Below are 12,813 nucleotides of genomic sequence, written 5' to 3' on the forward strand. Positions count from 1 at the left end.
TTTGCTAGTCAATAGTCAAGGAGCATGCAAAGTGATGAGAGATACCAGTGCAAACTCAGTGGCTGGTAGATGGCTCTTAACGCATCAAGGCTCAGGACTGCGACAGAAAAGCTCAGCCAGAACGTTGGTTAAACAATGGACTCATACATTCAAACATTGCCTTTGTTTTCACCCAACCCACCCAGCCACCTGGGCTTCTCCACTGTCAATTAGGCATCACTGGCTCAACTGCACTGAGCGTAGGCTCAGGTGCCTGGAGATGAATGTGCAATAGACAAGTTCAACTTCTCCACTGTATTACATTGGTGGGGTTTGGCTTGAAAGTACAATGAACTGGCAGACCATGGGAATAAACATGTTGAAGACCTTCGGCAATGATTTTCTTCATTCCGACACACAGTGTCCCTGCCCCCACCCCCAAACCCCACTCGGAAGCTCTTCATAGATAATGATTCAAGAGCAGAAGCCTCTCAGGAAAACACACATGTCCACACCACCTTCCAAAAGCCTCATCTAAGCGTGGGTCATTCCAAACGGAAGCTTGCAGCCATCCATTCGTTAAGAGTTGAGGACCACATTGGCAGCTGTGCGCAACCAGCATCCCACTTCCACAGCTGGAGTGGGAGAGAGGGACCGTCATCTTTGTGTCATCGCTACTGCACTTGCTGTGGAAGAAGGTGTGGCTTGCTTCTTTCTTCCATTTCTGATACTGTTCAAGTTTTCTCTTCTTCCATACCAGGCTTGCTATCACAGATTCCTTTTTACAGGACCTTCCTCCTAAGGGCTCAAGGCATTGTCTTTACTTACGGGGGAAGTGCGATGCATGCTGATATTCTTTACCCAGAGTCACTGTAACACTACTCTTCTAGTGAATTTCATTCTGTGTGAACCCAGCAGGCCACACCTTCCTTTTCAGCTCCACAGGTCTCAAACCTGCCCCATCAACTTAGCTATCCTCCTCCAGCCAGAAAGGAATGGTGATACCGAGATGTGAGCTGGTCATCTCAACTCAAAAGTCCTTGTGGGATTCTGGGTTAAAATAATGGCTTCCTGTTCCCTGACCTTTATAAACAATTTTAAATAAACCAGCTGCTTAGTTAGAATCTGTTTTCATGAGTCCCAGAGACTCCAATAAACAGTTTCAGACTCGATACAGGCAATGTTTAAATGTACCAGAATGTCAAACGTTTCTTTCAGTGGTCCAATGAGCCCGGAGCTTCTGATTTATAAATATGACATATGAATTCACACTGGTGCTCCCTTCAGTTGGCATATTTCCCTCAGTACCATGTACCATCAGAATTCAGGGCCCTTCAAAGGAGCCAGAATTAAACCAGAAGTCTGAAGGGCCAATGCAGCTTAATATATAACCGATAGCTGAATTTCTTCGAATAAGATAAACATAAAACATACCACATAAGAATACAATACTTACTTACAAGTCAACTCTGTGTGCATAAAATAGCGGTAAAAATAATACAGGAAAATTGTACAATTGAAGCAACACTCTATACCAGATTTCCAGATTCTTTTGCTAATGAAGACATAGCTCTTTAGTTGAGGCATCTATGCCCAGAATTAGTTTGAGGCACTTTAAATTTGAGGGACAGAATCAAATGCCCATTTGTATAGAAACATTAATATGCATGTTCACACATTTTATGGGGTAGACATTTGGTTTCTTTCCAATATAGAAATTTTTAAACAAAGGAAGCAATAAACACTTTGGCTCATTATTTTTGTGGTAGCACTTGTAATATGCTGTGTTTTTGTGAGGTAAATAATTAATAGGAAACAAAAGGGGATGAAGTAACACTTCAAGGTTAGCGTTTTCAAAACATAATATTTGACCCCAATTTACTGTCTGCCTGCACCACAACATTATGTCAGCTTCATGACAAAATTAAACCAGGCGGAGCTAGGTGTTAGCTCTTATGTGGGTACTAGCAAATGCAAGAAGATATAGTATATCTTGCTTCCCCACTCTGGGGGTGGGAAATCCATCAATTGCACCCAAAAGAGGAGGAAAAGGGGATGCTGAGAAGGAAAAAAAAAACACATTCTAAAACAGTTAAGCAAACACATGTTCAAGTTGAACAACACAGTCACCATAGCTGGTAATGCCGGCCATGGTTAGCAACGGGGCAGAGACAGCAGTGGAAACAGCTGGCTAGAGTTTAGACTAGGTTTGAGGATGAATTTGGGGAGCTGCTGACCCCCTTCCTCTGAGAGCATGTGGTATGCTCTACCCAGACAGAGGCTATTTCAACTCAAGGATGAAGGAAGAATTCTTTCATAGTGACTTTTCACTTCCCCACAGGACAGCGTGATGACAGGATCTAATTCTCCTTTATAACGGCACTATGACTTCATGCAGAAACCAGACACCCTGGCTCTGGGCTGAGCGCAAGTGTGCGAGGCAGGATTTATTAGGGTGTCTGAATCATAAGGTAGGCAAGCTCACCTCTCTCAATCAATTTGTGGGGTCCCTGTATTGTTTGACAACATGCAAAGTGTACAGGCAAAACACAATTTTGTTGAAAACTGACAAATGCTAGAATCCGCTTGAAGGATGAGTATGTTTAATTGTTCTCACAAAGGCTTTTTCTTTTTAAACCTTACTTCCTTGCTGCCTCAAAAGAAAAATCTTTGAGCGAGGCCTATGTGAAAAATAGTTCACAAAGAGCTAAATTGCACTTACAGAGGCATTAGGTTGAAAATTAAAAAGGCCTAGCTGAGCCATTGTCTCCATTTTAATTTTAACTGCAATGAGGGCAAATTTATTGCAAATTTATTTTATATGGTCAACAACACACACGTACACACAAAGGAAACTCTTGTTCTCACCAGCCCAGTATGTACAGTCTTAATAGTCACTCCCTAGCTGTTTTATGAGCACAATCATGCAAGTATCCAAGACAGAGCCTGTGCATTGTTTTTTGCAAGATATACACTTCACTAAATACTGACTTCCTTTCCTAGCCCTACAGACAGTTTATGCAAGTCTTCCTTGAATAAAGGAAGCATTCCACATATTTCATGTTGCAGCATAAGGTATTTACAAAATGAAAAAGCTCTGACAATATGTGAGAATAGAGACACTAGCCATTTAACCAAGTAGCAAAAGAAAAAAAAAAAAGACTGCATGAGAGGCAGCTGGGCAATATTTAGTTGAAACAGTCATGTGTAAGCTCCACTGTGGCACATTCTAATCCTTTCATATGGGTTCTCTCCAACTTCGAATTGTTCAGTGAGTGTGACAGACTGGGGTTTAAAACTAATCCATAAATTAGTCCGTGGTCTCAAACACAACGGGTGCCATAAATGAAAATGAAAATCCTAGAACGAAATTAAATTCACAACCTTAAATACTTTTTCTTCCCCAATTGATGTGTGGTGCTCCTGGCTTTATAATGCACAGATTCACTGTGAGGCTATAGTTTGGGGTGTGTGAGAACTGGGTGTACATTAAAAAAAAAATACACAGTGGAATAATGCTGAGAACCCAATCTTTTCTGAGGCAGAGCTTAATTGTGAAGAATTTAAATTCCCCCATTTTGATTGTCATAAGCTTAAATGAAAGCATAGTAAGCAGTCTAGACATATTTTAATACACTTTCTCCCAGTTTATTTTCTTAACTAAAGTCAATAAGGAGCCAATGGGTTCTCTTAATTGAATTTCCCCTCAGTTTGTGTTATGAAGGCGCTTTAAATCTAGACACTAGGGCAAGCAAGGAATTCCCCTGACAATTTCATTTCATAGTCTGGCTGTGCTGGCCAATACATATTAAATATAGATGGTATTCGTTCTTTTCTTTTTCTAACTTATTTGAGATCCACTGAAAGTAAAAAAAAAATGAGTGCTGGAAAATTAAACTCTGAAATGTAATTTCTACAGGTTTCCTTGTTCATTTTCTTGCCATCTATGTTTTGTTTTAATTAACTTTCCATTTCTTAGGGATGGATAGGGACAGCACTGAAGCTAAAAAGCTCAAACAGGCGAGCCCTAAGAAGGCTCTCTAATTTCTTAATGTCACCTCCCCTTTGAGTGAAGAGATGTGTGCCACAGACAGCAGGAAGGGGAGTTGGTTTTATTTTTATTTTCTTTTGGTGGTTAGGCAATTTCAAGTTTTGTTAAAAGCTTCTTCAGAATTGTTCACTCTGCAGTGCCTGTGCCCCAGAGATCTATTCATTGACAAACCAGATGTTCTGGAAAATAATAGGAATCTGTGTAGTGGTTTCATTTAACAAGGAAAACAGTTCCTACAGCCTGTGTGTGTGTGTGTGTGTGTGATGGGAAAGAAGGGGTGGTGGAGAGAGGGTGCGCTGTTGGGAAGGGCAGAAGAGGGAGGAGGCTCCACAGTTCTACCTTGTGTAACACTAACACTTTGGAGGTCAGGGCCCTTCCTGTCATAGTCCTTAATTGACTACTACATGTATCATTTTTTTAGTTCTGAGAAAGCCATATTCATGATATTACTTATTTGCATCGTCAACAGACCGTTTAGCATGGAAACAGGTCAACTCTATTTCTAGGAATATTTTTTGAGAATAGCGTAAAATTATGGAAATTATAGTATAAGTATTAGAAAATAAAATCTCACACTTCTCATTTTTCACTCTACTTTTAAAAAAAAAGTGGAATCTGGTGACTTTCAACCCATGAAATTTCTCCCATTGCTTCCTAAGCGAATACAGGTCAAAACTGGTTGGTTATGATACGCTATCGGTACCAAGTTTACAATGATGGCAAAATAAAAATGTAGACAGGACAATATATATATATATACATACACACATATATATATATATATATATATATATATATAAAGTGGACATGTACCTTCTAAGGGTAAAAACCTGAGAGGGTAGCTCATCGTGTAAATGGTGGTTCATGAATATTTACTAGGCATACTGGCATATCAGTAACACCCAGTAAGTATTCAACAAATGATGAATGGAAAACAATCTTAATGGAGTAGATGTCAGTCCTAGGAAAAAGGCAACTTGGTAAACATTCTTGGATGAAAGATGTACATTTCCTAGCAACAAAGACTTACACTGCTGCCTGGCACATAAATACACACAAAGTACACACACACGGAAGACAGATGTTTGAAGTACTGTTGGACCTTCATGCTTAATTTCCCGAATACCCTCTCTTCTTATCCACATTCTCCTGGTGTTTGGCGGGCACAGATCGCTTTCCCTGTGATCTTCTCTGGTAGCTGCTGCTTGTCTTATTGAAATACCCTGCTGCACAGCATAGCTTACTGAGTTAGAATATGCCTTGTACATTAAGGGGCTCATGAAATTTGTGTTCTATACATATGGGCACTCAAGAATTGTTGAACGCATGCCTAAAAGGAGATCAGCTTATACCCCTCAGCCATAAAAATAACAGCAATGGAGAAGGAATCATTAGGGTGAGAGTCAGAACAGAAAGCTTTACTATTCTTTAAGATGGTCCTGCCACAGGTTAGTACCAAGTGTGAGTGTTCTGTACTGCTTTTCTCTGTGCCTACAATACCACAAATGCGCTCTACATCGACTTTTCCTCGTTTGGCACGTTCTACACTATCACTGAAAGTTAAGGGCTATTTCCACCTTAAGTTACATTAGTGTGTGTGTGTGGAAAACCCTATGATATTAAGCTGTGAAAGCCAAAATAATAACGTGGGCCTGGGGGCTAGAAATTATTTTTTCCAAGATATATTGGTTTTTGAGTGCTTTGTCGCCAGTAAGAAAAACCTTGCGATTTTCTTTTCCAAGAAACACAAAATAGTTAATTGAATATGCACGTTTAAAAAAAAGGAGGAAAAACTCATTTAGAAATGACCTACTTCATTCTTATGAAAGGATTTTTTAATGTGTTTCAGAATTTGGCCCTATAGCTATTCATTTCTTATTCTAAGGTGATTTTAATTTTTTAATTTATGGCTGACACATGCACTGGGTGACCTATAGGTTGAACTCCTCCTGGCCTGAATTTTATATTTAAGCTGCTAAGTGTAGGTATAACTGGGTGCTGAGTCCTTTCTGTGGTACTCCTCATCAAGCATCTAACTCAATATACAACCAGGCAAGAAAATGACAGCATCCAAATTCATGGAGAGAAATGTGATTCTAAGATGATGATAGGAAAAAGACTGACCCCAATGGGAGAGACTGACCTTTAAGGACAGCCAATGATATCACCAAGGACAGAAACATGTGACCTCATGTATACCCAAAGAAAAAGAGAAAAAGAGAGAGAATGAGAACTTTCAAAGGCCCATATACAACAGACATGCATGGTTCATCAACATACATGGAACATCAACAGACACAAAAGATAACACAGACACCATTAGAGCTTATGGTGAATCACAGTGCCACTCTGAATGGCTTCCTAATTCAATCCTATCTCGATTAAATAATTTGGGGGGAGGATAGGAATTCTAATGATATCAATGGTTTACCAGTTGTAAAGCTACAACATGTTGATATGGCAAGCTGACATGGAATATTTCTTTTAGTGTTTACACAATGCAAATATTTCTCCCTAGACAAGATTTCCCTTCCATGTGTGCCTCACACATCAGACTTCCTACAAGTAGGGCAATAGGGGAGATGGCTGTGTTCCACCTACCAGGTAGGTGGGCAATACATGGGACATTTGTTATAATTCCTCTCTTTTAAGGGTCTCCTGGGTGAAGCTTTAACATGTTTTGATGGAGTCAGGTGACTTGGAACAGTCTGCCTCCTCTAACAAGGGGGCAATTTGACTATCTTGGCTATGGAAGATAAAAGACAGCACCGGGAACACTTCCTTTCAGAGATATCAGAAATCAACTATGACCTTTCCAAATTTAAAAATATTTTTTCTATTGCATTGTAAATTTCTTTGGTAATGAAGAAACTCTGTCCCAGGGAATGGGTTTCAGTTATTGCATTTGACTGAGAGTAAAAGAAATAGATGATTGTGGGCTTAAAAAAAAAAATCTGGCTTTATGTGACTGTCACTGGGTTTAGCTGTTGAAGCTTTTAAGGCTAATGGTGGCTGTAATGTACCAAACAGTAAGGAGAGAAGAGGAATGGAAATTAATTTAGCTATCCATTTGTCAGGAATTCAGTCTGTAAGATTTTTTAGGAACCATTCTAAATTTAGAGACCTGGACCTTTAAAATGGGACTCAGAATCATTTGGCTCCATAACCTTTAATCTGTTTGGAGAAAGGAGCAAATGTTAAATTCTACAAGTGTGCTTTCTGGGCAAGATAAATATATATAAGGCTACTTGTGAAGACACAGGAAGCCTGGAAGATCACATCCATTAAGACAACAGATTCCACAATGTTGTTTTAGTAGCAATTTAACTACTCTTGGGTGTGCCAGTGAGAATCTGGGCATTCATTACTGCAAATGCATTTGGTGTGTAGAGAATTCAACTGCTAACATCGAGAGGCTAAAGTGCATCTATGAGATCATCTTACATTACCTTGAGCTCGGGCCAGCTGCAGAGAGCCGGAAGCAAAGACAAGTTAAAGGTACCATTGTCATGGATAGAAATATAGTCTTGTTGATACACTGTTTATTTTCAAAATTTCTTCTTACATGGAGTCTTTGCAGTCAGAACTGTGACAACAATGAGTTGCAAGTATGTGGAAGACCTAAGATTGGATTTTCTTTGGAGGGAAAGATTCAAGGGCTATGAACTGAGGTGATACTGCTGGCTGGCTGTGACAGAGAGAAGCCAGGAAATATTAAAGGTCTTAATTGAAAAAAAAAAAGCTTAAATTTGTAAGAAGAGCTGGGAATATGGCCTAGTGGCAAGAGTGCTTGCCTTGTATACATGAAGCTCTGGGTTCAATTCCTCAGCACCACATATATACAAAAAGGCCAGAAGTGGCGCTGTGGCTCAAGTGGTAGAGTACCAGCCTTGAGCAAAAAGAAGCCAGGGACAGTGCTCAGGCCCTGAGTCCAAGGCCCAGGACTGGCAAAAAAACAAAAAACAAAACAACAAGGCCAGAAGTGTCCCTGTTGCTCAAGTGGCAGCGTGCTGGCCTCGAGCAAAAAAGAAGCCAAGGACAGTGCTCAGGCCCTGAGTCCAAGCTTCAGAACTGGCCAAAAAAAAAAAAAAAAATTGTAAGAAGACTAGCAGCCATAAATAAAAAATGTGGGTGTATGTTGAAGAGAAATGAGGTGTTTGTAGACTGAGTAAGGCCTTGACTGCCTTCAAACATAAACCTGGATAACTTCCTGGATGAAACTTTCTACCATGAGAGGTAATAAAAGCTGGGTCACACCTGGGCAACTTCTGCAATGAAGAAGCAGACTGCTGAGAGGCTGTAAGGGTTCACACTCGCAGACTTAGGTGATGTCACTTACTCTGACAACCAAAGGGTTTTCTACAAGTGGCTTTACACAATGGGCAACAAGAGCACAGGCCTAAAGGACTATGGACTTAGCTCCCAGGTAGAGCATTTATATAGCATATCCAAGGCCCTCGCTGGGTTTGATCCCCAACAGTGCTTGAAACAAAACAAAAGCCCCTCCAAGCCTCACTCAGCTTCTGACGAGATAAAAGGTAATAACTACAGTAGGCAAAACCTAGTTCTTAGGATGAAAAGGACTGGGGGTATAGCTCACTTGTTAAGGTACTTGCCTAGCATGCTCAAGGCCCCTAGATAGCTCCCCAGCACTGCCCCAAACTAAACCAAACCAAAAAAGTCCCTAGGAGCCCAGTTCTGTTTCTAACTAGAAGAAAGGTAACAAATTGTAGCTGGTAAAACCTAGGTCTCGGTATGGAAAGTTGACCATACAGCTGCTCCTGAATGATATAGAAAAACATCAACAAACTTGAGTTTACTTAAGAGCCAGGAACTAATAACACAGAGGTAAAGCAGAAACACACAGACAAGAATTAGGAAGCAAATTCTCTAGGTTGAGCTGGGTTTAGAATGAGACACAAAAACCAATTGATGGATTTTCAGAAGATTTTAAATTCAGTATAGGCATGGATGTTTCCTGTAACCAATATTTAGGAAAATCCTCAATAGGGACTGACTTGTTCTCTCGGTCCCACTGTAATAGAAAGGTAGAGAAAACTGGGATTAGACGTCTATTAATGTGTCTCCTCGGGTGAGGAGGCCTCTCCCTTCACTGAGCATTTTGGTCATTGCTATCTCACCAACTCCTGTGCAAATGGAAAAATGTGTCCAGGAGGTCAATGCAATCCTCGAGGGCAGCAGCCATTTCTCAGGGTGCTAAAGAGAAGATGAACGTGAAGAGAGATGAGGGAGACATTCAGTGTTTATGAAGAAATCTAGGGGTGGGATGGAACTCCGGGTGCATGGCTCACAGAGACCTTGCAGTCTTGTCAAGACAAACAGATTCAAGTGGAAAAATCACCTTTTCCAAGAGACACTCTCCAGCCTCAGAATCATTTTTATGTGTTTCTGAGGGTGGACGTTTGTAGATAGTAGTTGGGAGGGCCTGATCTAATGAAATTCTGCATGTCAAGTTGACATGGTTCAGCTCTGGTAGGCAAAAATCAGTCGACCAACACCAAGCAACAGGAGAGCCATGGGGTATCAGGCAGGGAATACAGGACATCACACCCCTGCTTGGTGACAATTAAAAAAGACACGATGAACCAGAGTCCTCAGCATGAGAAAGTCACCGATCTCCTCCAGCCTACCATGAGCAGGCAGGCTGGGTTACTGCTTTCTAAGTAGGGAGAGGACCCTGCACTCAGCAGCGTGTCCAAGGAGGCCGGAGCCACTACAGGATGTGGATTAAGATGGAACTGAGACAAGGATGTGATCCAAAGCCACAGTACTTACCATTGCATCAACCATGGCTCTGCAGAAGCTACTGGCATTCAGTAGCCAGGCTGCCATTCCTTTCGATTTTGCTTTGAATGGTGATGTATAAAAAAAAGAATTCCCTTGTGGGTAAGCTGCAAAATATCTGATAAATGCTTGGATGTGAAATGCTTGGATGTTTAATCTCTTTCTGAAGTCCTTAAGACTCAATTTAAGAATCTAGTATCTGTCCTTAGAGTTCCAAAATAAAGGAACAGTGAAATCTCAAGGACGTAAAGGGAAGTTGTGGCCTCTTTTAATATATACCAGAAAGACAATATACATTCAGGACATTTTCAATGGCAATGAAGGTACCATACCTGTGATGATGGTAAGGATGGTGGTGGTGGTGGTGGTGGTGGTGGTGGTGGTGGTGGTTGTTGTTGGGGAGGAGGGATAGTTGTGGGGGGATCTGGATAAAAAAAAAAAGGAAAATCAAACCCACAATGCTGAACACAACCATGATCAGTAATGACAAAACAAAGGCATGAAGACATTGAGATGTTTGATGACTTCCCCCTTTAAAACAAAAATCCTCTTCACCCCCAAAGACTTAGTAGGTTTTGTACTCAGATTCCAAAGCTGTAGTGGGAAGAGCTGAGGAGAGAAAAAGCGCATCCCAGATGAGGAGATGGGAAGGAGAGAAGTGAGGAAAACCAGAAACGCATGACACCCTCGTCCCATCAGATCTCCAAGGTGAATGACGCAGGGTCACCTCAGTGTTAAGTGGGCACAATGGCTGTCATTTCGCTTCTGCTTCCACAGATGGGAGGAGACAGGAGAAGGCGCTGCTGTTCAGTTAAAGGGCTCCTATCAGCCAAGGATGAACGTGGTCCTGCGTGCTAGCTCTCTACCATCACTAACTTCATTATTCTCCATCAATACAGCTCAGCAGGAAGTAAAACCACTTCTATACTTGTAATAAATACAAAGAAGAGAGAATGTCACCATTAAATATCAAGTTCCAGGCATGTGTTTTTTTAACTGAGATTTTTACTTTTTTAAAAGTCAATAAAATTTTACAACTTATAAATATTAATAAGTTGCCTTTGCTCATGTTAAAAGCTTGACCTAAGTGGACCACAATGATAAAACTGAAAGAACATTTTCCATCTTGTAAACAAGATAGCTAAATATAAATTGAGGTTTGACCCTCAAAGCCGGGAGCCCGATGGGGAATCCTCTGTCTGATATTTGATATACTGTATATTCTTCTATCCTCTCAAAAATTATTTGGGGATAAGGGAAGGGCAAATATGAAAGAGAAAAAAAAATTTGAAGCCCAAATGATCAAACTGAATGTGTTAAATTGTCAGCAAGACTTTGAACTAAGCAATCATTCTGCTATAGCAGTGCACAAGATGATTTGAAGGCTTTTGATTTTAAATTTTATCTAAAGCACGTCAACTTTTTCTCCCTAACACATCTGGTGTCCTTTTATCTTCAAGTGAGCTCTCGGATTGTCTAATTAATACATCAAAACTTTAATTATATATTGCACCTCTCCTAGATTTGGCACAACTTCCTAAAAGTTTATGAAATCATGATTTTGATGCTTGGTTCCAAGGTTTGTATTTAAAATGATTTCTAGAAAGCTAAGATTTTAGTTTTTTCTTTTTAACAAACTGCTTCCCTCATACAAATAAATATGCTTATATGAATTTTATAAGGAAGAATCAACAGTATTTTATTTTTTGGTAGGGCTTGAATTCAGAACTTGGGGGCTGTCTTTTAGCTTTTTCACTCAAGGCTATGTTTTACCACTTGAGCTACAGCTCTGCTTTCAGCGTTTTGGTGGCTAACTGGAGATAAAAGTCTCACAGACTTTCCAGCCCAGGTTGGCTTTAAACTGTGATCCTCCTATCTCAGCCTCCTGAGAAGGTGGGATTACAAGTATAAGCTGTCGGCACCTGGCTAAATGATTTTGTTTTATGAAGCTTCGCTCCTTGAAGGCAGAGTATACAGAAGGCAAACTACTGCTTAATGTAGCCTCATGCAAGTCCAAAAAGGAGTCCATAAAGAGAATCGCATTCCCTTTTAAGAAGTAGAAATGATTAAATTAGCAGTTTTAAACTATGTTTTAAAAAGACTAGGATGAGGAATATTATTATTCAGGCCCTTCATTTTGTTTTGCTCCCTGGCATTATCTACAGAGGCCATGGGCAGGAAAACATCTTGTGACTGGCAACCTGCTGCAGGTTCCCGAGTACAGTGAACCCAGAGCACTAGACTCTGAGCCTCGCACCCAGGACACTCTCCAGCTCAGCTGTGTCCCAGCCTGGGACAATCAGTGTGATTTTTCTGTTGTGTATCTACTACATGATGACCACTGAAAAGGCAGACGTGTAACCTGGAAGACTTCCCTGACTTGGTATCACGCCATATTTCTGTGCCTAATTTCTACATGCATTGGCACAAGGATATGATTACTACAATACAGTAAGAGTAGTTCTGAATGTGATTTGAAAATGTGGTTATGAATAGACAGGTGGACAAGACTAACAAGGACACAGACTTCAGAGAGAGGTAACTAATCCCTCATGATGTGAAAAGCATAAACACTTTGAATTATCTTCATCATTACTGGGCAACTGCTGTCCACATCTGGCTCCAGATTCTATTAATTGGCAGAATCTTCATGCTTAGATCACTTCTAGGCATAAGAATAATTTAAGACCATTAGTGAAGAAATAAAGAGGGCTGGGAATTGTAGGTCAGTAGTAAAGCACTTGCTTAGCATGCGTTAGGCCCTGAGTTCAATTCCTAGATCCCTGGCAAAATACACATACACACAGAGAGAAAAAGAAATGCAGGGCTAGAGCTACAGAAGTTAAAAGAACAAAACCAAATGGGCTCAGGTACTAACCAGCTAGACTGTTCAAGTACAGAAATTACTTCCAGAGAATTAAACATTTTAGAAGCACATCCATTTTCAGTTCATAATGCACTTCAGAAATTCCTGTGTT

The 12,813-nt window shown here is 40.5% G+C and overlaps 1 protein-coding gene across 1 annotated transcript in view; it reads right to left on the reverse strand.

Annotated features, from left to right (window-relative positions):
- The window catches only part of Cadm1 (cell adhesion molecule 1), a 312,144-nt gene that overhangs the window by 23,155 nt on the left and 276,176 nt on the right, over positions 1-12,813 (reverse strand). Inside the window, 2 exon segments of the mRNA XM_048343887.1 lie at positions 10,168-10,234; positions 10,237-10,259. Coding sequence (XP_048199844.1) covers positions 10,168-10,234; positions 10,237-10,259 — 90 coding nt within the window.

This window comes from Perognathus longimembris, chromosome 3, assembly GCF_023159225.1.
Source record: "Perognathus longimembris pacificus isolate PPM17 chromosome 3, ASM2315922v1, whole genome shotgun sequence".
NCBI classification, from domain to species: domain Eukaryota; kingdom Metazoa; phylum Chordata; class Mammalia; order Rodentia; family Heteromyidae; genus Perognathus; species Perognathus longimembris.